This window comes from Sus scrofa, chromosome 1 (genome assembly GCF_000003025.6).
Source record: "Sus scrofa isolate TJ Tabasco breed Duroc chromosome 1, Sscrofa11.1, whole genome shotgun sequence".
Classification (NCBI taxonomy): Eukaryota; Metazoa; Chordata; class Mammalia; order Artiodactyla; family Suidae; genus Sus; species Sus scrofa.
The window spans coordinates 114318711-114341978 of NC_010443.5; the positions used below are offsets into that span (position 1 = coordinate 114318711).

The 23268-nt window shown below is 42.9% G+C and overlaps 1 protein-coding gene across 2 annotated transcripts in view; it reads right to left on the bottom strand.

Moving 5' to 3' along the window:
• Positions 1-23268, bottom strand: part of MYZAP (myocardial zonula adherens protein) — a 98797-nt gene that overhangs the window by 31089 nt on the left and 44440 nt on the right. The window contains exons 8-11 of one of the 2 annotated variants that reach the window (XM_021094634.1): positions 22426-22554; positions 17913-17992; positions 16117-16222; positions 7803-11176 (exon numbers count right to left, since the gene is read on the bottom strand). In XM_021094634.1, the coding sequence (XP_020950293.1) occupies positions 11123-11176; positions 16117-16222; positions 17913-17992; positions 22426-22554 (369 nt within the window). In that variant the 3' untranslated portion in view covers positions 7803-11122. Of the gene's footprint in view, positions 1-7802; positions 11177-16116; positions 16223-17912; positions 17993-22425; positions 22555-23268 lie in introns of those variants that run through there. The other variant, XM_021094625.1, reaches the window with a different exon arrangement.

Below are 23268 nucleotides of genomic sequence, written 5' to 3' on the forward strand. Positions count from 1 at the left end.
CTCAGGAAGCAATTGTGCCTTTTGGCTAAAAACAAATGCTGTGCAATGCCCTTGCTTTCATCCTCAAGCATTTCTCACAGAAGCATCCTGCACAGTATATTCTGTGGCCGGGGCTGACTTGTTCAGATTACAGAGAAAGGGTGCTTAGAGACTGATTCCCAATTTACTCCCCTACCCCGGGGGTCTCCTCCTGGAGCACATCCCCTGACTTCTTCCAAGTGAGGCCCACAGTTTCTAAAATAAGAAGAGTCTCATCCTTCTGGGTTTGCTCATGTTCGAGGTAACACTGGACTCCCAAACCTTTGACTCTTTTCCACAATACCTAAGTCACACGTTTGTGTGGAAAATGCTATTGTTTCTCAATGCCAACTTCAAAGAGCCTTCAAATACTGTCTCCTATCAGATCTGGAACGATACACACTCAAATTAGCTACTACTATTTCTCTCTCCCTAGACTATCAGCTTCTTTAGAGCCCAGTCCTTGGTCATCTTCATATTCTCAGATATTGAATGAATTGATCAACAGATCTGTCCATCCATTATCTCTAAGCAATCTACCCCTTAGATTTCAGGGGCAAAGTTGTGTGGATCAGACTCTTAGGGGCCTAGATGAACCTCTAAAGCACCCTGCAAAGTTGGGGGCACCCCCAAATCCAGGAAACTATGTAGCCAGTATGCTAGTGAAATCTATTTGGTACTTTTGCCTATTTGGGTAGCTCTTGACTCATAAGCTTGTAAATCCGACCTTCAAGAGGTTTAAGGACACTTCATGAAGCTGCATTTAAATCTAGCTGTCACCAGGTGGTGGTAAATGACCCAATGTACCAGGCTCAGGTCAAGACATTAAGAAATGAGAAATCAGATGAGATTTAGAAAATGAATGCTGCTATCTTACTTTCCAAGAATGTAATCTTGTCACGGCAGTTAAATTTAAATATCAAACTTATAGAACATAGTGAATAAACCCGTCTTGGTAAAATCTAGAACCTTTTTACTGATGTTAACGCATTGAACAGATGATTAATTTTGGTCTTCATTAGCATGGTTTTTGTAACTCAAACTGAAGATATGTCTTGCAGCCTAACGGATCATGCAGGATGTTGGGTGTCTAAGACTATAGGTTAGTTTGATATTTATGGCAGAGGCTGGGAGGTCATCTAGTTTCTTAAAACTGATAGCAGCTTTTCTTCACATTAACTACAACTGAGTTACCTGCATAGATGGTTTGAGCAAAGTATTTCCTCTTCAGCACAGCCACACACTGGAATAACCTGGAGGAGCCATCACATCCAGGCCCTAACCCCAGAGATGCTGAAGCTAGCACTCTCTTCAAACCCTCCCAAGCTTCTAATGTTCAAACTCCCTAGTGTGGACACAAGACCTTCTGCTCTGGTCCCACTTTATCTCCGCAGCATCCTTTCATGCCTGCCCAGCCCCACAATGAACACTGCAGAAAAGCCACTCCATCCTCTCAGCCTGCTGTGGACGTACAATGGTCCTGCTTCCAGGCCTTTGCATAGGCTGTGCCTTCACCAGTGGAGCCTCCCACCCTCCATCCCCTTCTGTACCAGGAACTCTGCTGTTAGGAAATACTCAACAGTCACCTCCCAGGCCAGCCCTTCCCAAGTCCTTCAGGCTGGTTGTGGGGCTCTCTGCTCTGTCCCATTTCAGCCCTTCCAGCAAACCCCTAGTAGGACCCATCCCTGCCACTACCACCCTTTGCTTACTTCCTTCCCCTTCATCAGACACAGAACCCACACGGAACAGATGTTTAGTGTATCAATGATCTCATTATATGAAAGAGCAGTCCTCCTAGGAGGTGAAATCACCCCTATCAATCCACACATTTTTATAAACTGCTTTGGAAATAGATTCCTATAGTGAAAAGATCCCTGCCAATTTCCTTCAAAAAGAGCTTGTATGTCAACCAGACTGAAATGAAACTGTACAAAAATTTAGTAAGGTCTTGTTAGGGATTCAGAGCAACCCAGCAGGTTCGAGCCTTTTCAGCTTCCTGGAATTTTTTTTTTTTTTTTTCCATTAGTGACAGACATGTAGGACACGGGTCATTTCGTGTTAGATGTCAGAATGTGATACAGCCCTATAATTAGAATGATGCGAATAGTACCCAATTGTGCAAGACTCATGAAACATAACTCAATATTGAGGTTGGGGATGTGGCAAGAAATGAATGAATATAAGACATGCAGCAGCAAACAAGTATTAAATACTATCATTTGATATCGTTTTTTAAGAAACTGTGCTTTGGGGTATTTTTTCTTACCAGTTGGCAAATGATAACATACATGTATCTGAAAATGCCTTATGTACCAAGAGACACACTGAAATGGAGCATGATATCAGAAGGCACATTAAAACTGATGCTCCCATTGAATTCAATCGTTTAAAATCTTATAAGGGTAAGGGAATATGATTTTTAAAATCCAAATTAGGTTTGTGATATTATTGCTTATTTTCTTTGAAATTTGTTTTATTCTGTTTTCATTCTAGTTTTAAGAGTAACCATTTAAAACACTTTTATTCAAAATCAGGGGGTGAGGGCTTTTATTCAAAATCAGGGTGTAGGCACGCCTATTGTGACACCTGACACATTAAAGAAGTTTCCAAACCTTTACCACTAACACTCTACTTTGTTATTCTTTTTAAAAGACTCTTATTTTAAAAGACTTTCTACTTTATTTTATTTATTTTTTTGGTCTTTTCTAGGGCCACACCTACGGCATATGGAGGTTCCCAGGCTAGGGGTCCAATTGAAGCAGTAGCCGCCAGCCTATGCTACAGCCATAGCCACAGCCATGCCAGATCTGAGCTGCATCTGCGACCTACACCACAGCTCATGGCAACGCCAGATCCTTAACCCAGTGAGCGAGGCCAGGGACCAAACCTGCAACCTCATGGTTCCTAGTCAGATTCCTTTTCACTGTGCCACAACGGGAACTCCAAGCCTTTCTACTTTAAAATGCATTGATAAAGAATTCATTTTCCCATTGAAAATGTTCCAAAGATGGATAACTGCCAATCAAAACAGTTAAAAGGAGTCAGAACGAGATAACTGCGCTCTGAATTCTAGGTCAAAGTAAAGCAATAGGATTCCTGAATGTGAATCCTTCTAGATGTTTGGTGAGAAATGTATGATACTGGATTATTGGAAAATTTGACAGGAAGGTAACTTGAAGATCCCCATTACTGTTTTCAAAATCCCTAGCGATCCAAGGATTCAGTGATCTGATTGGGGCACAGACGGCACCAGACAGTCAAGAACTTTCTACAACTCCCGCAGGGTTTTAGTCACCTCCCTCAGCTCCCTCTTTCCCGGACACAGCCTTGTTTTCAACTCAACCTTTTGTGATCTGATAGTTTTCTCCATTTCCCTTAGCAAAACAGAAATCGTGTTTGCTCCCCAAATACCTCACCATGAAAAACATGAAAATAAAATGAGAATAACTGATATTTTATATCTTCCTCTGAAAATGTTTTTCATTTTTGCTACACTTTTTCTCTATTCTATTCTAGAAGTGTTGTAACACTGTAATTTCATAGTTATGTATTTTTAGGTGCGTTGTCTTTGATTAAAAAAAAACACAGTAAAAATTTTAAAAATAATGACGTTACCCTCTTTTCCTAAAAAATAATAAGGCAAAGAGACATGACAAATTCAGGATCCTCCCTGCACTAATGCAGCAGGAAAGAACAGTTTTAAAAGGACAAGGAAAATGGTACATTATCTCATTGGGGCGGGGCGGGGGTAGTGAAGGGAATGAATTAAGGCCACAACAAAATGAAACTGAAAAATTGCTAAATGAAGCTCTGAGTGGGGAAAATGAAAAATCAATGAAGGAACGGAGGGAAAAAAGGTACATTTTTCATCTTCATGATGCCTGATTGGGTTTGGGGAGATTCATTTTCAATTAATGTGTCTTGTGGCATTCAGCCAGGCCAGATATGAACAGGGCACACATTTTAATCAATTTTTTTCTATTAAGTTTGAAGTAATATATAATAATAGAACTATACCATTCAAAAGGATCCGTTGAAACTAGCTTCTGAGGTAAAATAATCTAATTTGGTTTGATTTCTCTCTTATATTAAAGATAACCCAACTTCTGTTTAACAAGGAACAGCACCCTGACTCTTCTGGGTACCTGAAGACGACTGAACTATAAACATGAGGGAAGGATGAAGAAACTGGCTTTCCAGTCTGCATGCATTCACTGGGAAGGGAGAAAAAGGGGTGTCCTGGGTACCAGGGCTTTTGCTGGCTTAGCTCATTATTTTCAGAAACAACCCTAAGATTCATCATCCCCATAGACGAGGAAACTGGGGTTCCTAGAGTTTCGTTGTTCACTCATTCCTCAACAATTGGCCATAACCACCTCTGCACTGGGCCCAGTACTAGATCCCAGGAGCATAGCAGTGAGCCAGGAAGACCTGGTCTCCACTTGCAGAGAACAAATACCCAGGTAAAGCAGTGAACAGAGAGAGAAACATACAAGTGAGTGCAATAGGGAACAGGAAAGGTGATGTGTGGTCCTCCCACCTACCCAGAGATCTGATGCACCTGCCATCTGCTGATGGGGTGAGGGGGAAGGTTCAGACCACAGGACTCAAGAGGTGACCAGCTCATCCCACCTTGCCGGAACTTTCCAGGTTTTGGTCTCATGTGTCAGGAACCATCTCATTCATAGGCACACCAGGACAGCTGGTCACCCTAGAGCTCGATGCTGGCAGGGCTGAGATCTAAACCCTCATCTCTGATGATGAGGTTCGTTCACACCACCCTGATTTCCACAGGCTGGCCTCCATCCTCCCAGTAAGGACAACGTCTCTCAGCAGTGCTGCCTGGAGATGAAGCCAGGTAGGGAAGAATACTGGCAGATAACGGCTTCTTTTACAAAGGATTTGCTGGGGCCCTAAGACTTCAGGCTGTTCTTCTCTGTGACTGGAGAGGAAGATGGGATGCTGAAGGGGCAGAGGGTGCTTTAAGCGTCTCCATTCCTGCCCTGCCCTGGATGGATGCAGAACCAGAAACAGAAGACCATATACTGAACAGGAATCCGGGGAAGAACCATTTCAAGCTAAACAGTGAGAATGTACAGGCACACCTCGTTTTATCACACTCACTTTATGGCACCTTACACATAATGCATTTTCCACAAATGGAAGGTCTGTGGCAACTCTGCTCAAAGCAAGTCTATCAGTGCCATTTTTCCAATAGCATTTGCTCACTTTGTATCTCTGTGTTACATTCTGATAATTCTTACAGTATTTTGAATCCTCCACTGGCAAAAAGATTAGAATTTACTGAAGGCTTAGATGATGGGTAAACATTTTGTTTTAGCAATGAAGTGTTTTTAATAAAGATATGTCCATTGTCTTTTTAGACATGATGCCACTGCACACTTAAGAGACTACATAACTTTTATACATACTGGGAGACCAAAATATTCATGTGATTCTCTTTACTGTGATACCTGCTTTATTGTGGTAGTTTGGAACCAAACCTGCAATATCTCTGAGATAGGTCTGTATATGGAAGCACCCAACTCCATACCAAGCACAAAGGTCATGCTAAAAAATATGGTAGTTTAAAAAAAAGTTCCTAAAGTTCGAGTACCCTGGAACATGGACCCTTACCTACACAGGCCAGGACAATCCTGGGGGCCCTGCAGCTGCCCTTCCTGCCCCTCTCCTCTCCTACTGGCCAAGAACCCCCTGCCAGAGGCATCCCTCTGGGGCTCAGATTGGATCAGGCACTAGGGAGCCACAGAGGAATTAGAAGCAGAGTACTAAAGGACACTTTCTTGGTCTGTTGTTGATAGTGTTTTTATTTATTCATTTATTTATTTGAGTTTTTAGGGTTGCATCCACATCACATGGAGGTACCCAGGCTAGGGGTCCAATCAGAGCTATGGCTGCCAGCCTACACCACAGCCATAGCAATGCAGGATCTGAGCCACATCTGTGACCTACACCCACAGCTCATGTCAACGCTGGATCCTTAACCCACTGAGCAAGGCTAGGGATCCAACCTGCAACCTCATGGTTCCTAGTCGGATTCGTTTCCGCCACACCATGTTGCTGATAATCTTAGTCCCAAGCTATATGCCTGGTCTCTTCATTATGACTCCCTCCTACAAACCAGTCAAACTAGAATAACGTTCCCTGAACCCACCCTATAATTTCTGGCCTCCATGTTTTGGTTTTTTTATTTTATATCTTGTTTGACATGTCCTTTTGCACCCACTCAATCCCTGCCTAGAAACATCTAACCTAGCCTGCAAGACCTGGTCAAATATCACCTCCTCCCCAAAGACTCTCCACCCACATGAGAATTGGTGAACACCGACAGGACTGAGCTATGCCCTTAGTGTACATTCTTTCCGTCAACCAGCAACCTCTGAAGGAGGTACTATTATCATCATTCCCATTTTTTTGATAAGGAAACTAAATGTTGGAGAGGATTAATAACTTGATCAAGACATAAAGCCCAGTCAAGAGTAGAGGCAAGATGCAAAGTCAGATTTAATTTACTTTAAACCTACAAACTTAAGCACTATGTTCTCCAGCTTCTGTGCCCCCAGAATACAGCTCATTCCCCTGCTTAATGCTTACATTCTGCCTTGAGTTATAAAAAAGTTTTAATATCAGGAGTTCCCACTGTGGCTCGGCAGAAACGAATCCAACTAGGAACCATGAGGTTTGGGGTTCGATCCCTGGCCTCCCTCAGTGGGTTAAGGATCTGGCATTGCCATGAGCTGTGGTGTATGTCACAGATGTGGCTCGGATCTGGCGTTGCTGTGGCCGTGGTTTAGGCCGGCAGCTATGGCTCTGATTAGACCCCTAGCCTGGGAATCTCCTTGTGCTGTGGGTGCAGCCCTAAAAAAAGCAAAAAAAAAAAAAAAAAAAAGTTTTAATGTCAACCAGAAAGTCCTTTGAAGGCTTCGAGGGCTCATATCCATTTTTAGATTTGGTTCATAAAAAGTGCTTCTTAAATGTTCACTGATTAACCCATCACCGAACTCTCCACAAGTTGGATCTAGCTCTTCATTACCCCTGTTCCCACCCAGTGCTGTGTGTAAGAACTGTGTTTTCTGCAGACAAAAAGGCAGGGGAACAAGAATACATAAAGACAGTGGTGCAAGGGAAACAACTCTTGATAAAGGAGAAAAATCAGTGGGAGCAGGATGGACTACTCCAATACATGATGTTAGAGAAGCAAGCTTTCCAAGAGCAAAAAAAAAAAAAAAAAAAAAAAAAAAATGGTAAAAGCTCTATTCATATTATATACAAAAACAATAAATTCCATATGCATATGGATTATTCTTTATTTGTTCAACAAATATTTATTGAGTACCTGCTATATGCCAGTGACTATTCGAAGTATCAGGAATATAGCCATGAATAAAACAGACAAAAGACACTGCCCTTAGGGAGCTTACATTCTAGTGGAGGGAAATAGACAACAAATAAATAAGCAAAACAGGTAAGTGTAAGATATATTACAAGATAATAAGTGCTATGGAAGAAAATAGGATAAGGAAGAGAATGATGGGTAAGAATGTAGGGGAGGGGGTGGAATTACAGACCTGAAGGTGAAAAACAAAACTCTAAAACTTTTGACAAACACACGAGACACACAAGAAGATGGATAACTTTATACGAAAATTTGACAAGTGTATATAATACAAAATACCATATATAAACACATGGAAACCACTGACTAGGAGAAGATAACACTGTTCAAATATTTTTGATAGATGACTAATATTGGCTGTTTACAGAGTTCCTACATATCAGCAGGAAAAAAGAAAAGCAACCAAACAGAAAAATGAACAAAAGTAGGAACAACTAATTCAGAGGAATGGGAGCCTGATTGGTCAGTAAACTTAGGCTCAATCTCACTGGTTGGAATGAGCAGTTATCAGGCTGATGCGAATTAAAATGAAGACAGAGAGATACTATTTCACCACTGGCTAAAATTACCATCAACGGTACCAAGAGGTGGTGAGGACATGGAGAAATCTGTTCCTCGTACATGACATGTATGCTTGGAGAACAAGAAGGAAATACCCAGCAGAGGGGAAGCTGTGCCAACCTCAGGCCCTGGCAACTCCTCCCGAGTATTCCTCCCCAGAGAAGCACAGAGATGTACGACATTGCTTGCAAAAGAATAAAAAACTGGAAAGAAGCTAAATACCTATCAACAGGACATATTACAATATATTCAGGTAAAAGAATATTAGATGGCCATTAATCTGAATAACTTAAATCTATATGTAACAATCTCAAAAACAAAACTGGAAAAAAGAGTCAGTTGTGAAATATATACAATAAAATGTATTTACATATTACAAATAAAAATGTACATACTTTTTAAAACATAGAAACTGAGCTATATACTGACAAGAAACACATATATGTCTAATAAAAGCAAAGAAATATGGTCTGGGTAGAAGCCAAACTGCCTCTGAAGAAGGCAGTGGGTCAGGTTGGTGGTGGGAGTGAGAAGGAAAAAGATAAGGCCTGGGAAGGGTAAAGTAAGAACTTTTTTGTCTATAATGTTTTATTTAGAAAAAAATCTTAAAACATGCTTAAGTTTCAAAATGAACATCTGTTAATTCTAGAAAGGGAGTACGTAAGTTTAATTTTTATCATTCTCCATAAGTTACTATTATTTACACTTCCCCCAATTATTAAAAAAAATAATAATAAGCAAAGAACAAGGCTGGCTTTGGAGTCAAAAATCTGGGTGTGGACCAAGCACCATCATCCCTTCTGGAGAGACTGCTGGCTACTATTTTTTAAAATTCTAAGTCTTGATTTGCTGTACTTAAAAAATGGTGGTAATAATGGTTTCCCACAAAGGGTTAGCGTGGGATGTGAGGTCTCTATGCATAGCCCTGAAATACGAGAAACACTCACCAGCTGGTAGTTACCTGGATCGGAGCACAGCCACGCAAACCCACTATGTTCAGAGTGTGAGCACCTAGGTCTCCGAGAAACATTTCAGACCAATGAGAAACAATTTCAACAAACAGAAAGTGAGTTCAATGACATTTACAAAGAAAAGCCCTTTTCCCTTGAAAGGACAATTTGAGTCACAAATACATTAATCAGTACATGTCCTACAATGAACCTATGACATTTCTATAATGCAGAGGAAAAAAAGGTTTGCACCCATGTGAGCTTTCTGATACCTCCTAAAAACTTCATTTTAGATAAAGCATCTAAAGTGGATAATACAATGTTAAACAACAGAACTGCAAACTGTAATATCTGCAATTACTGTAAATAAATTTGGCCTCAACTTTTGAGCATTGTCTCCTTTGGGTGGGGGTGTGAGTGGCCCTGAGACAAATTACAGCCTTAATAAGAGCCCAAGGCTAAGGATCCAGTTAAGGGAGAGGGAGGGGGATGATGGGGTGGTAGTGTGGAGTCAGGTGGGGCAGGATTTGAGAATCTAACTCATATTTGATACAGTAAGTCAAGTTCACACCATATTACAGTCCTTGCAGGAAGGGGTGAATTGAGGGACTCAGGCAAAGGCAGCGAGGAGCAGGTGGAAGGAGGTCCTGTCAGGCAGGTGACCCAGATGTAAGGAGAGCCCCAACTAGCCTAGGAACCAGCATGTAGCCTAGGGGGAAGGGCATGGGGCATATAGGGCACAACATTTAGGAGGCACTCTCATGGTCCTGCAGATAGCCCAGGCACGTCACTCACTCTCTGTCCCGTAGCATAAGGCCTATCTGGCCTCTAGCTCCTGTCCATAGCCCCAAAGAGAGAAGGACCTCAAGGGCAGGGAGAAAGCACACAATCCTGGGAGAGAGGCCCCCACTGGTGACCCACTTTCTCTAGAAGTCAGCAGATATCCCTATAAACAGTGCAGTCCCTATACCAGAGTGACATCTCAAGTGATTCTTAAATATGATTCAAAACTCCCCAGCAGAAATCTGGAAACCCAGTAAAGTAGATGGGGATCTGCATTCATACAGGACACTGGCATAAGTAAACTGCATTTACAGTTCATTTCTAATGTGGGAAGCTATTCATCAGCTTCCTTCCCCATCCACTGCCTACTTGCTTCAGCTGGGCAGAAGCATCTAAGTGAAAGTTTGACCAAAGACAGCTAATGACAAGAAAGGATCTACCTGCCACTTTGCCATGGAAAAGTGGTGGGTGTAGAAAACTGCCCAATGTCCAAGTGACACCCAGCCCCTTAATAAACTCACATCATTATTATTAGGCTAATACCACCCATTGACTATTTTTACCACTTGCTCTACTGCTACTACAATTCTCAGCAACTGTTTAGTTATGAAGAGATATCAGCACTTACGGCTGTCTCAAGAAGACCTCTCTAAAAATAAAGCATACATGGAGGATATTTCACTTTGACATATTTTAGTCGAACATATTTCTATTTTCATTAGATATACTTCTTCTTTTCATGAAGTGAGTTGAACTATCTGTTCATGGTGATAGAAGCAATTCGTACATTTCTTCAAGAAGAGTGCCAAGTTGACTAGCGCTGTTGATCTCCATTCACAAAGGACATCCTCAGGGCCACCTTCCACACACAAATATAATCAAACTATGTGGACACGTGGCTGCTTTTGTATTTTCTGGGGTGTGATCTGGTCGGGAGTACTTCATTCTGGAGCACTGGAGTTCTTCAAGCCTGCTTCCCATCTCTTTAGCAAGTGTCCTTGGAAGCTTTTCCATAAATAAGGCTTCATTTTCCAAGATCTTGGAACCAGACTCCACCTGAAACTTTCTTAAATATTTTTTAGTGCTATTTTTCATTGCAGTTCCTTCTTTGATGTCTAGGAACCCATGTTTCTAAAAATACTCTGTGGATCTTTGAGCTCTCTTGACTCTGCAGTGTGAAGCTGTAAAAGTTGAGGTTACAGTATGTAGGTGCTTCCACAAATGAAGGCCCTACATGGCCGTGTTTTCCTTTCAATAGCATGTTCCTTCGTGTTTTGTTCATCAGCTCATCACAGATACATGCCACCTCTTCCCAGCAGAGAGAGTACAAGTGTTCTTCTAACCACGAACAATCAAAGGAACTGCTTCCAACCCAGAGCAGGCTACTATTTTGTCATCTTCCAAAGAGCCGAAGACTAAATCTGGAGAAGAGCTCGTGGGACATGATCTGGAAACAGTTCAATTGAGTGGGTTAGGGTTATGGGCTCAGTGCCCCGGCTCCTTTCCCCTACCCTCACTGGGCTAATTATCAGTGATGGAGATCACTCTGAACCATCTAAACACAGGGTGTTTGGCAAAAATGTACTTTTGCATTGTACATTTCAGCACACAAGAATTTTAAAAATAAATTGTGTGCTAACAAATGGCCAATCCATACAAAATGGAAAATTCTCGGGATGGAGAGAATTTAAATTCTTTAAATTGCTTTCCTGCAGAAAGCTGCTTTGGTTGGCAGAAGACTGAGCCTTGATGAGAATAGGTAAAGAGGTGTGAACGTCCTGTTGGCTGAAGAAGTAACACTTAAAGATGTGTCAGCTGTTCACTGCTCTGGCTACAGAGTCCTTCCAGCCTTGTGCTCCTCCCTGACCTCCTGCTTTCTTTAAGGACAACTAAAGAACTCAGTCTGATTAGAGACAGAGGACCTAGTCCTAACTTGGCTTTTCAGTGGAAGAACGAAGCCCAAGGGCAAGGATGACTGGAACTCAGGTAACACTAGATGGTAAGATCCACAAGGGCAGGACCACATCTGCATCGCCCCCCATGATACCCAGACCCAGCAGAGAGAAGGTGCCAGCAGATGCTTGGTTAATGGATGGATGAGTGAATTTCCACACAAGTGGGGTTTTTTTTTTTTTTTTTCAATCTCTCTAAATTTTCTAGCAAATCCTTAAATGTCTCAAAGAGGCATATTTGGGGGCTTGTTTTTTTTTTTTTTTTTTTTTGTCAGATCCAAAAACAGTCAGAAGAACTAGTGATGGGAAGAAGATAACCAATCCCTGACATACACCACAAAAGGAGACTTAATTTGGTACAAAGAGCCAGCCTCCTGGGGGTATTTGCTCCCACTCTTCACACAAGACACTCTGTATCTTTTCTTGGTGAATTTAACCCCATAAGACATGTGTTAATCCTTCATTTCAAAAGGGAACATCCTGCTCCTTCTCACATGCGCAAATCTTTACTGAAATATACTGTCCCACACAAGGAAAATCAAGTCATTATTGAGCTAAGGACTGCAAAACCCAGGCCGGTCATTTTTTTTTTTCCAGTATATCATTATTATTATTAAGAAATGACACTCTATTGAGGTGGAAGTAAATATATTGCCTAGCAATTAAGGATTCTAAGAACCTGAGTAATCATACTTGGATGTTTTGAGCTGAAAAAAAAAAAAAAAAAAAAAACAGTCCATCTCTTTCTCTCTCTCTCTCTTTCTCTTTCTCTTTCTTTCTTTCTTTCTCTCTCTCTCTCTTTCTTTTGGCATATGGAAGTTCCCAGGCCAGGAACTACAAGCACCGCAACACAGGATCCAAGCCACATCTTTGACCTACACTGCAGCATGCAGCCATGTCAGTTCCTTAATCCACTGAGCGAGGCCAAGGATTGAACCCACATCCTCAAGGACACTATCTCGAGTTCTTAACCTCCTGAGACACAACAGAAACTCACTTTCTTCCCAGACATTAGGACGAAGATGACAGCAGCAGTGGACACAGACCAGATTCCTACCCTGGGGAGTGTGAAGCCATCACACAGATAAGCTTTCGGACTTCATGTGAGGGAAGGAAAACTGTCCCTAACACTGGTGACATGTAAAGGTTGCCTCTCTTTCCAAGTCAAATTTGTCTCATTATCTGGGGTGAGGGGGCTAGAGTTCACAGACAGAAATATACCTCTCTTCTAAAGTCAGAATTCAAGATTCCACAAATGACTAATTCAGTTGTCCAGATTTTTCAAAATTTGGTCCAAATGACTTGAACTCTTTTAGTGTATTTGCTGACTTTACCCATTGTGCAAACTAATGAATAGGCTGAGATGGTTTAAAAAAAAAAAAAAAAAAACAGGCACAGCCTAGTAAAGAATAAAGAAGAATTCTTATATAAGGAGCTTCTTCCAGACTTATAGTCTCACAAAATGCATCCACGATTAAGGGGTAAGTACAGCCAGTATTAGAAACCTTTTCTTTATGTTGAACAGAAAGCTGAAATTTCCCTCTTTGCAAGTGCCACCCAGTGGCTCCAGCCTGCCTTTGCACTGCAGTACAAACAAAAAGATACTCCCTCTTCTCCATGACCGTTTTCTAAGATGTGCATTCAACACTCACGTTTCTCCCTGGCCATCCCTTGCCCAATTCCTTCAACCATTCCCTGAATTACTAGAGTTCTCAACTCCTTTCAAACCTGATCCTTCTCAATGTGCTCATTTATCCCTGTTTCACGTTTCTAACTTAAAAAAAAAAAAATGGCTGCAGTAATTGAGATTTTAAACCTTCTTTTTGTTGTATGAGTCAACATGGTATACTGGACAAACATATACATATATATTTTTTAGGGCCGCACCCACAGCATATGGAGGTTCCCAGGCTAGGGGTCAAATCCGAGCTGTAGCTGCTGGCCTATGCCACAGCTACAGCCACAGCAACGCAGGATATGAGCCACGTCTGTGAACTACACCACAGCTCACGGCAATGCCCCATCACTGGTCGAGGTCAGGGATTGAACCTGTGCCCTCATGGATGCTAGTCAGATTCACTTCCCCTGAGCCATGACGGGAACTCCAGGACAAACATATTAATTCTAATACCTGACTTAAATAGTTTTTAATTTAAATTTAGAATTAAGGCTCTCTTTCCCTGTCTCCATCCAGCTGTTGAAACCCAGCCAGCCCTTAGGTGGTGCCAGCTCTGACAGTGCCATCCTCAGTTTCAGCCTGTGACTCCTTTCCAACGACTAGATCTTTCAGATCACATCACCAGCACTTAGAGAAGCTTTATCTGGATGATATTAAATCACAGGGAGTAAAGCAAGGCATGGACAGTGATCTTTTTATGCTTTGCCTATTTTCATATATAAATATTCCCCTACTCCTTTCAAAGTGGTATGTCTATTGTATTCCAGAAGGACATCAGAAAACAGAATCCTAAACTACTTGAAAACGTCTTTTAAAAAAGACCCACTGGAAACCCTTAAAGATGATAAGTGAATCAGAACCAGCACATGAGGTTTGGTTCACTGGTTCTCTGATATTAGATAGGAAACGATGCAGACCAGCTTCCTGTGGTGAGAAGGGGGAGAGACTGTTCCTCAGTCAAGGAGCCACTCGGGGAAATGAGGGTCAGCCTTGTTCCAGACTTCATGTGTGTGACCCTCAGAAGCAGAAAAGCTATGATCTGACGGCCATGGTTTCCCGAAATGCTAATTGTGACACAGCGACCCTCTGCCTTGGGAAACACATTCCTGACATCTACCCAGTGCTGTTGTGGGGCAGAACCTCCCCATTCCTGCTGCTGGCTGTGCCAGGGGACTGCCAAGTTGCTGGTGGATTGCTCCTCTGAGCCTTTGTTCCCCATTTTCTTATTCTATGGCTCCCTGGGACTGACATACGAGCCAACCATGGGATTCAGCGCTGCATGACTGGATCTCTCACTCTGGGAGCAGATTTTATCTAACATGTATGTTTCGCCTATACGCAATTAAAAAAAGGTGTCCTTCCCCATTCTCACAATTCCCTGACCTTAACCTCACTCACAGCACCAACATTTTAGAGATTAATAAGCTAAATACATGTTTAATCTTCTATTTGTCTGTCATATGTATATGCTATTTATTATAAGTAGATATACTTTTAATTCAAGTAATTCATTAACAGATAACTTTTCAGAGTTGTGTCTAATATAAGGAAACTTTTTTTTTCAGTTTTTCCTCTGCTGACCAAATGTTTAATTAAATCTAAAACTTTCTTTGCAAGTTAGAGAATTAGACCCTAGGGAATTCTTATAACCCTGTTATAGTACTAACTGTTCTTTTTTCTTTTTTGTCTTTAGGGCCACTCCTGCAGCATGTGGAGGTTCCCAGGCTAGAGGTCTAATCGGAACTGTAGCCACCAGCCTACACCAGAGCCACAGAACACGGGATTCAAACCTTGTCTGCGACCTACACCGCAGCTCATGGCAATGCCAGATCCTTAACCCACTGAGCAAGACCAGGGACCGAACCTGCAACCTCATGGCTCCGAGTCGGATTCGTTAACCACTGCGCCACGACGGGAACTCCCTAACTGTTCTTTTTTCTATCTGATTTTTTTTTGGGGGGGGGGGCTGTGCCCATGGCATATGGAAGTTCCAGGGCCAGTGATCAAACCAGCACCACAGCTGTAATCAGAGCCATAGCAGTGACAAGATCAGATCCTTAACCCACTGAGCTACAGCAAGAAAAATACAGCACAGACTTTTTCCTATGCAGCATCACCACAGCAAGAGATAGGTTACAGTTACACAAGTTCAAAGAAATTTTATTCTTCTTAGAGAAGCAGAAATGTTCAACTTACCTGGTTTTTGGTTTGTTTGTTTTTTTTTTTATTTAGAAAAACGGGATAGTAAACTATCTCCAGCATTTAATAAGCCTATAACTTGGTTTCCCATTAGATAGTTAAGGAGAAAAAATGATGGTAAAAAAGAGAAAAAGTGAAAAAGAAACAGGAATGGGAGAAGAAAGAGAGTAGAGAAAGGACAAGAGCAATAACAGGGGAGGTATGTTCTGGGGGTGCAACCCCTGAGTTGAAGTAATCTGTTCTTGTCACACCCTTTGGTCCTGAGTTGCAGGCACCTGCAAAGGGCAGATATTGCTGTCCTGTGTAGGTGGGTAAACTTATGAATGCACTTCATAGCTTTCTTAATGGCAAGCCTTTCATCTGGGGACAGCCATTTTTTGGAGGTATAATCACTGGGGGACATATGAGGAGATTCTCCCCTGGGTCAAAACAGCTGTGGCTTGAGCAAGTTCACTACTGAGCCACAGGAGACTGAGCTGAGTCGGATCTGGCTCTGCGGCTGAAGTGTCTGCACCGCAGGAAGCAATCCTGGGCCTATGATCCTTGACAAGGGCTTACCTCCTCGACCATCTGCTTGACTTTCTTCTGCTGGCAATGCACCATGTCATCTAGGTGTCTGATCCGCTCCCGGAGGCTGGCTGACGCCTCCTCCAGCTGCTGATACCTAACACAAACAAAAGAAAGAGCAAGTGAACCCAAAACCAAGGCAGCAGCACCAGCACAGAAAATCACACATGAAAGCAATATTGCCAATAACCAGAAAGGGAGCTCTAAGATGCATTCTTCCTACCTTGTATCCTAGATGATTAACTACCAATCTACCACTCCATTGTAGCAGGAATACAAGACCCCTTTTCAAGTTCCCACTTGCAAGTTTCACCCTGTCTAAGACAATTGCTATACTTTCCAGGGGCTGGGAGAGAAATTTTTTCAGCACCACTTCACAGGTAGGAGAGACTCTGTTTTGGAGTCAGTACAAACTTGGAACATCCAGTAAATTACCATGATTAGGAAAACAGAAAAGAGTCTAGGAACACAGTGAAATATCTAAAATCCTGGGAAGTCTGGAATTAGGGTTGTCCCACACATCATTTATTTTGAGAAAATGGGAAACATGTTGAAAGACTTTCTCTCCATTAAAACTAAGCAGACCACCTCATAAAACATTTCTTCCTTTTTTAAAAAAAAAATTTAAAAAACAGCACAAATTATCCTTTGACTTAACTTTGTTAACCAAAGAAACCAACAGACAGTTTGGATTCTACAATTCTTTGAGGCCACTGAACTGGAACATGGACGAAGTGGAGCAGTCTGGTGGTCTGCTTACCACTTCCATCTCTGCCAGACCCTCCTCAGCATTTAGGAAGATTCCTACAACTCTGAAAACTCTGAGGTTGCATAAGAAGAAGGAGAACAGATAATTTTCAGCACATACTATGCAGCAGGCAATACACCCAACAGTTCTCTCACAATAATAACCGAACAAGATGGGCACTGTTAGATTCATTCCAACTCCCCCAACTTCAAAAAAGAATTCCCATTTTACAGGGAAGCAAAGAATATTAAGGAAGTTAGGTAACTTGCTCAAATGTTCAAAGCATCCCAACCCTGTTTCCCTTCACTAGAGGGCCACGTGTGGCCTCTCTGCCTTCTGGTTTCTAGAAGAGGCTTGTGCTGCTCCTGCATTTTCCATGCAGGGCTTTGGACACCCATAGCCAGAGGACAAGGCAAGCTCTCACTGAGGAATGTGTGGAAACAAAGACATTGTAAAATTAGTTTCTCTGGCAATGGTATTAGTCACTGTTGATGAATTTTCTCATTAACAAGATATATCCAGGAGTTCCCGTCATGGCTCAGTGGAAACGAATCTGACTGGTATCCATGAGGACACAGGTTCAATCCCTGTCCTTGCTCAACAAGTTAAAGATCCAGCGTTGCCGTGAGCTGTGGCATGAGTCACAGGAGTGGCTCCAATCTTGTGTGGCTATAGCTGTGGCTGTGGCATAGGCCAGTGGCTACAGCTCCTATTCGACCCCTAGCCTGGGAACCTCCATATGTCATGAGTGTGGCCCGAAAAAAAAGACAAAAAAAAAAAAAAAAAAAAAAACCCAGGTTATGGAGCACATTTATAGACTGAACTTTGGCGCTTGCAACAGGCTTCCATGTGTGCCATTGCATTAACAGCCAGGTGAGGGCCGTAACATGTGGCTATAAATTCCATGTTGGGAGCTTTCAGTCCAATGTTTTGCATATAATCATCTGCAATGAGTGACAACAAAATGAATACAAGGACCAAGTGAGCCCACAAAAAAACCATCTAAATCCACTACAAGGCAAAGGACAATACATCTTACCTTTCTTTGTCAGAATCAGTTATTTCTGCTGACATTTCTGTTTCATGCTCCAGGAGTTGGAGTTGAAGCTGATGGCGTTCCTAAAACAAAAAGACACTAATATGTAATCGATGGATCCCAAGTTGGCCAGAGAATGCATAGCAAGCAACACCAGCACTGGTGAGTTCAAGTCTATGTGACACCCATGGGTTTTATACACACTCACCAGGGTCCAAACAAAACTCAGAAATGTCACATTTACTAGTGTGTATGTATAGACATATTGCTCAATTAGAGACAAATACCCTGGGTAAAGCCACTCGAGATTTAGTGTTTTGGAGTTCCCATTGTGGCTCAGTGGTTAACGAACCCAACTAGTATCCATGAGGACATGGGTTCGATCCCTGGCCTTGCTCAGTGGGTTAAGGATTCGGCGTTGCCGTGAGCTGTGGTGTAGGTCACAGATGCGGCTTGGATAGGGCTTTGCTGTGGCTGTGGTATAGGCTGGCAGCTATAGCTCTGATTCGACCCCTAGCCTGGGAACCTCTATACACCACAGATGTGGCCCTAAAAAGACAAAAGACATACACACACACACAAAAAAAGATTTATTTTTTTGCAAGTATTTCACCAGCCCAGGCTTGGATACCTTGTGAAAATGACAGTCAATACTCTAAATCAGTGGCTTGTAATACTACAAATGTCTTGATGATGATTTTCCGAATCATCAAGAGGGTCTGGAATTCTGTGTGATCCTATAAATTGGTGTGTGGGGGGGTATTTACACAGGTGTGGTCACTTATAAAAAAGTATTGTGAAAATCAGAATAACAGTCCCCTGACAATGTCCATATCCTAATCTTTGAAATTTGTGAGTATATTGCCTTACATGGAAAAGAGAACTTTGCAGATGTGATTAATAATCTTGAAATGGGGAGATTATCCAGTCAGGCTCTTATTGGAAGGAAAACGTAGGGTTAGAGTCAGAGAAAGACAAATACTGGGCGAGGCTACAAAGCAGCTTTGAAGCTGAAAGATGGGGCCATGAGCCAAGGATACAGGCAGTCTCACAGGGGAGAAAGGCTAGGAAAAAAGATTCTCCTCCAGAGCTTCCAAAAGGAACCCTGCCCTGCCAACACCTTGACTTTTAGGACTTCTGACCTCCAGAACTAAAGATGAGAAATTCAAGCCACTAATTGTTATAAATAGAAAACTAAAGCTTTGTAGACTTTGCTGTACATATGTAAATTTAAAAGTTAAACTTAAAAAAGTAATGTAATGGCATAGGCCAGCAGCTATAGCTCAGATTCAACACCTAGCCTGGGAACCTCCATATGCCATAGGTACATCCCTTAAAAAAAAAAGGTAATATAAGAATCCAGACAATTATTTCTTTGAACAAAGTGCAACATATTCATAAAAGCATAGTGCCCATCACCACCAAAACTGCACCAGAAATATGTTACTGATGCCAGTATAATAAGTTCCCTTAAAATGAAGTTTATCAAATCCTGCTCACTAATTAGGAGGCCATTTTACTTTAGGTCATTCTCAAAGTATAGCCATGCCTCATCTTTAACTTCAGAAATTTTCCCCAACATGCTCAGGCCAGTTATACAGATTCTTTTACACCAAATTATTCAGAGCAAATCTTTGGAATTTTTTTTTCCTTTTCTTTTTTTTTTTTTTTTTTTTTTTTACTTTTTAGGGCTACACCCTCAGCACATGGAAGTTCCCAGGCTAGGGGTCGAATCAGAGCTACAGCTGCCGGCCACAGCCACAGCCACAGCCACTTCTCTGAGCCTACTGCAACCTACTGTAGCTCACGGCAACACCAGCTCCTTAAACCACTGAGTGAGGCCAGGGATCAAACCTTCATTCTCATGGATACTAGTCAGATTCGTTTCCAGGGAGCCGCAACGGAACTCCCAAATCTTTCGAATTTTAACTCATGCAATTTCTGAAGCTTTAAGGGACAGACCAAAGTAGGGGAGCATCCAGCCTAGAAGAGAGAACATGTGATCATGGATGGATCTAGAATAAAGAAGGAAGACAGACTTTTCAGTGGGGTTTTGTTACTGTTCTGAAATCTCTACAGCAAATGCACATTCTTACCGCCCCCACGTGCTCTGCCACTGGCCAGAAGTTTACATTAGTTCTGAAATAACAGTGATGATCCTTTGACAATGTGGGTCTCCCCTCAGGCTCCCCAAAAGGGTGTCGTAAAGTAGGGCAAGGCCCAACTTACAGCATACGTCAAGATTTTGTTTTTTTCTAAACCAAGGTGTAACAAATCTGAAGTGAACACTGTGCAATCATGAACCTTATATCTATATACACTTAATTACCTGGTGAAATCACCACTGAGATCAAGGCATAGAATACTCTCTCTTCTGCAGATGGGGCCCTGATAGAACACAAGGCTTAAAAGACTTTTACTGATCAGGAAAAAAAGGGGGGGGGGTCCTGAATGCAATGCTCAGAAACAGTACATTAAGGGACAGAGCGGAGACACCATTCAAAAAGCACACTGTTCGTCCTAGAGGAAAATTAAAAACTAGGTGAGAACAGGATACAAATAGTGTGGGCATGCTGTTCATGGAATGTGGGATAGAGAACTGGCAGGGTTCCTGCTCTCGCAATTTATCCCTGAAGGGGAAAAAACAGTCAATCCTATATCTAATCTTAGCTAAATAAAACAAGCATTTTTCTAGCCTAAATGGGAAGGGCTTAGAGAAGGGACAATAGATTTTCAATCACTAAAGAAAAAGCTAAGAGGACTTGGGGAACATTTTATGTCACACAAATTCTGGCAGGGAGGGCTGGCCTCACCACCCCCCTGGGTCCTCAGCCACGTGCCCCTCACTCAGGCTCCACCTGGACATCAGTGGAAAAAGCTGGGAACTTTCAGGATCCTGGGGGTACAAGGAAACTAAGCTATAGAACAGGTCCACCTAAAAAAAGAAGAAGAAGAAGCTGACAGCAGGGGCAGACATGTATGCCAGCAGCAATCTAAAAATCAGAGCCACAAATGTTTGAACCTCTACTATCCATATGCCATGCTTAGCACTGGGCACAGGTTTTGCTCATGTATTCCTTGCAAAAGACCTAAGCATAAAAATTCCCATTATCAGCATTTTACAGAAGAGGAAAGTAAATTTGGAAACGTCAAGTAATTGCCCAAACTAGAAAGAGAGGCAAGACTCAGACCCTACATCTGTCAGGTTCTAGAAGCCATATTCTTCACCACCACAGAGACGGTCTCTCTGTGAGAGGGCTCCCCGGGCCCACACACCTCCCCGTGCTGCCCCTCACCTGGCACCTCTTTGCTGCAGGAGCATCTGGCCCCCAGGGGCTCATCTGCTTTCACCAGCACTTTCTGCTGTTGTGGGAGAACCGTGATGTGAGAAAAAGCTCCCCCACATTCTAGAAAATGCCCTCGCTGCCCAATCTCCTCTACTACCACCTCCAACCAATACTGACGTTAGCCCCAACCATGCCACCAACCCTCTTTCAATTCCAGACAGGATTCTGTTTTCCTGGGGCTAGAGGTGAAATTGTAATTGACTCTTTTTTTGCTCCAGTCCCTCCCCAAAATGATGTTACCTAAAACAGGAGCCCCCAGTCACTCCCAAAGCTCCACAGCATTGAATTTAAGGCTGTTTCCCCTCTGGTTATCCCTCACTTGTCAGGAGAGAGTAGAGGGATTTGTACCACAGGCATCATGGGTCAGCTTTCTCAGAATCACCCTGAAGCCCCCTTACTGACCTTGCTCACACTGTCATGCCCTCCCTCTGTCATTAGCCTGGGGATTCTCAGCATCCAGCGTGAGTTATACAGGATGCCAATAGGTCAGGTCTTGGCCCGCTGCCACTGTTCTGCAAACTCAGGCAGCTGAAGAGCCACTTTCCAGAGAGCAGCCCCAGTTCTGGCCCTCAACTATCACCATCCTGCAGAAGTCAGCCAGCACCTGCTTGAGGTCACCCTCCTTTTCTTTGTCCCTTTTTCTCTTTCCTCTCCTGCCCCCATCCCCCGGCCTCCCCCTTTCCCTGTCTCCACTTCCTGACTAGCTTCCGGGCTCCCTCCCCCTTTGTCTAGACTGGCTCATTATTTGGGCTGAGCTTCTGCTCTCCACCCCAGCACCCCCTTCATTCTGACACATGGTGTGAAAGAAAAGCCAACCCTTCAAACATAGGCTCCAACCTATGAGAGGCTCCAACCTATGAGAGGCTCCAACCTACACCCTGTAGGCTGGGGTGCAGATGTGACATCTCAACAGGGGTTGACTGGCAAAGCAGGGCTCCTAAAATAGTAATTTCTGTAAATAATTTTATATGTGATATTTTTTGAAGCATGATAATCCTCACCAAGGGAAAAATGAGACCTTTGTGTGACTTGCTTAGACTTTACAGTTTTCTCTTTGATTTTTTTTTAAGTCTCAAGATGCAGGGATGAGCAGGATCAGTGGCCGAGGCTTCCCAGAGCCTCAGGGCAGCCTGAAGGGCAGGCTGGGCAAGGGGACCGAGGCGTGTTACCTTCTCCATGCGCTCAATCAGCCTGTCCAGCTCTCCGATCCTCTGGTCCTTCTCCTCCAGGCTAATCTCTGCCGCTTGCATCTTCTTATTGGCTTCTTCAATGGCTTTCAGAAAATTATTGGTCTCTTCCTGCAAATGAAACACACTGTCCTCAGGAGAGTGTAGAGTCCCTACCAACCAGGGTCCAAAGAGCGCAGGCCCTGCTAAGTCATCAGGTCTCTTTAAATGCATGACCCTGTGGCCTTGAAGGGTCTCAAAGATCATGAACTCAAACTCTATGATTCTGGTTCTCACTATGAATACAGGCACACCATGTGGTTTTTTAATGGGCCTGGCTCTTTTTTCTCCTCTTTCTTTTAAGTCATTGTGTCTCAAAGGAGCCTACAAGCATTCTTTATCTCCTGACTCCGTGCTGACAATGTCACTGTAACTGCCAAGAACAGAAGGGGAATTAGGGCTGGATCTGAAATTGAATGCACCATGCTCAGCTCTTTCTCCCACATTGCAAAGTACCAACTCAACCAATTAAGCCTGTTAGGACACAAGATAAGGCAGAATGGAGTCCCTGCCTTCAAGGAACTGATGCTCTTTTAGAAAAGCCAAGACATGGGATGTACAGCCCGGCTCTAATAACAGGACAAGAGAATTCCATAGCAAAGAATGGACAGTGAGTGGGTTTTCCACAGACAGAGGGCACTTCCAGCTTTGTGAGTGGGTATGACTTCATTCATGGACAGGCCAGCATTTCCAAGGCTTTCAGGGAGCTTAGGATCAAGGATAGGGGAGGAAGGGCAAACGGAGTGAGGAAGGGAAGGGCTGCAGGTGAGCCCAAGATCTGCGTGG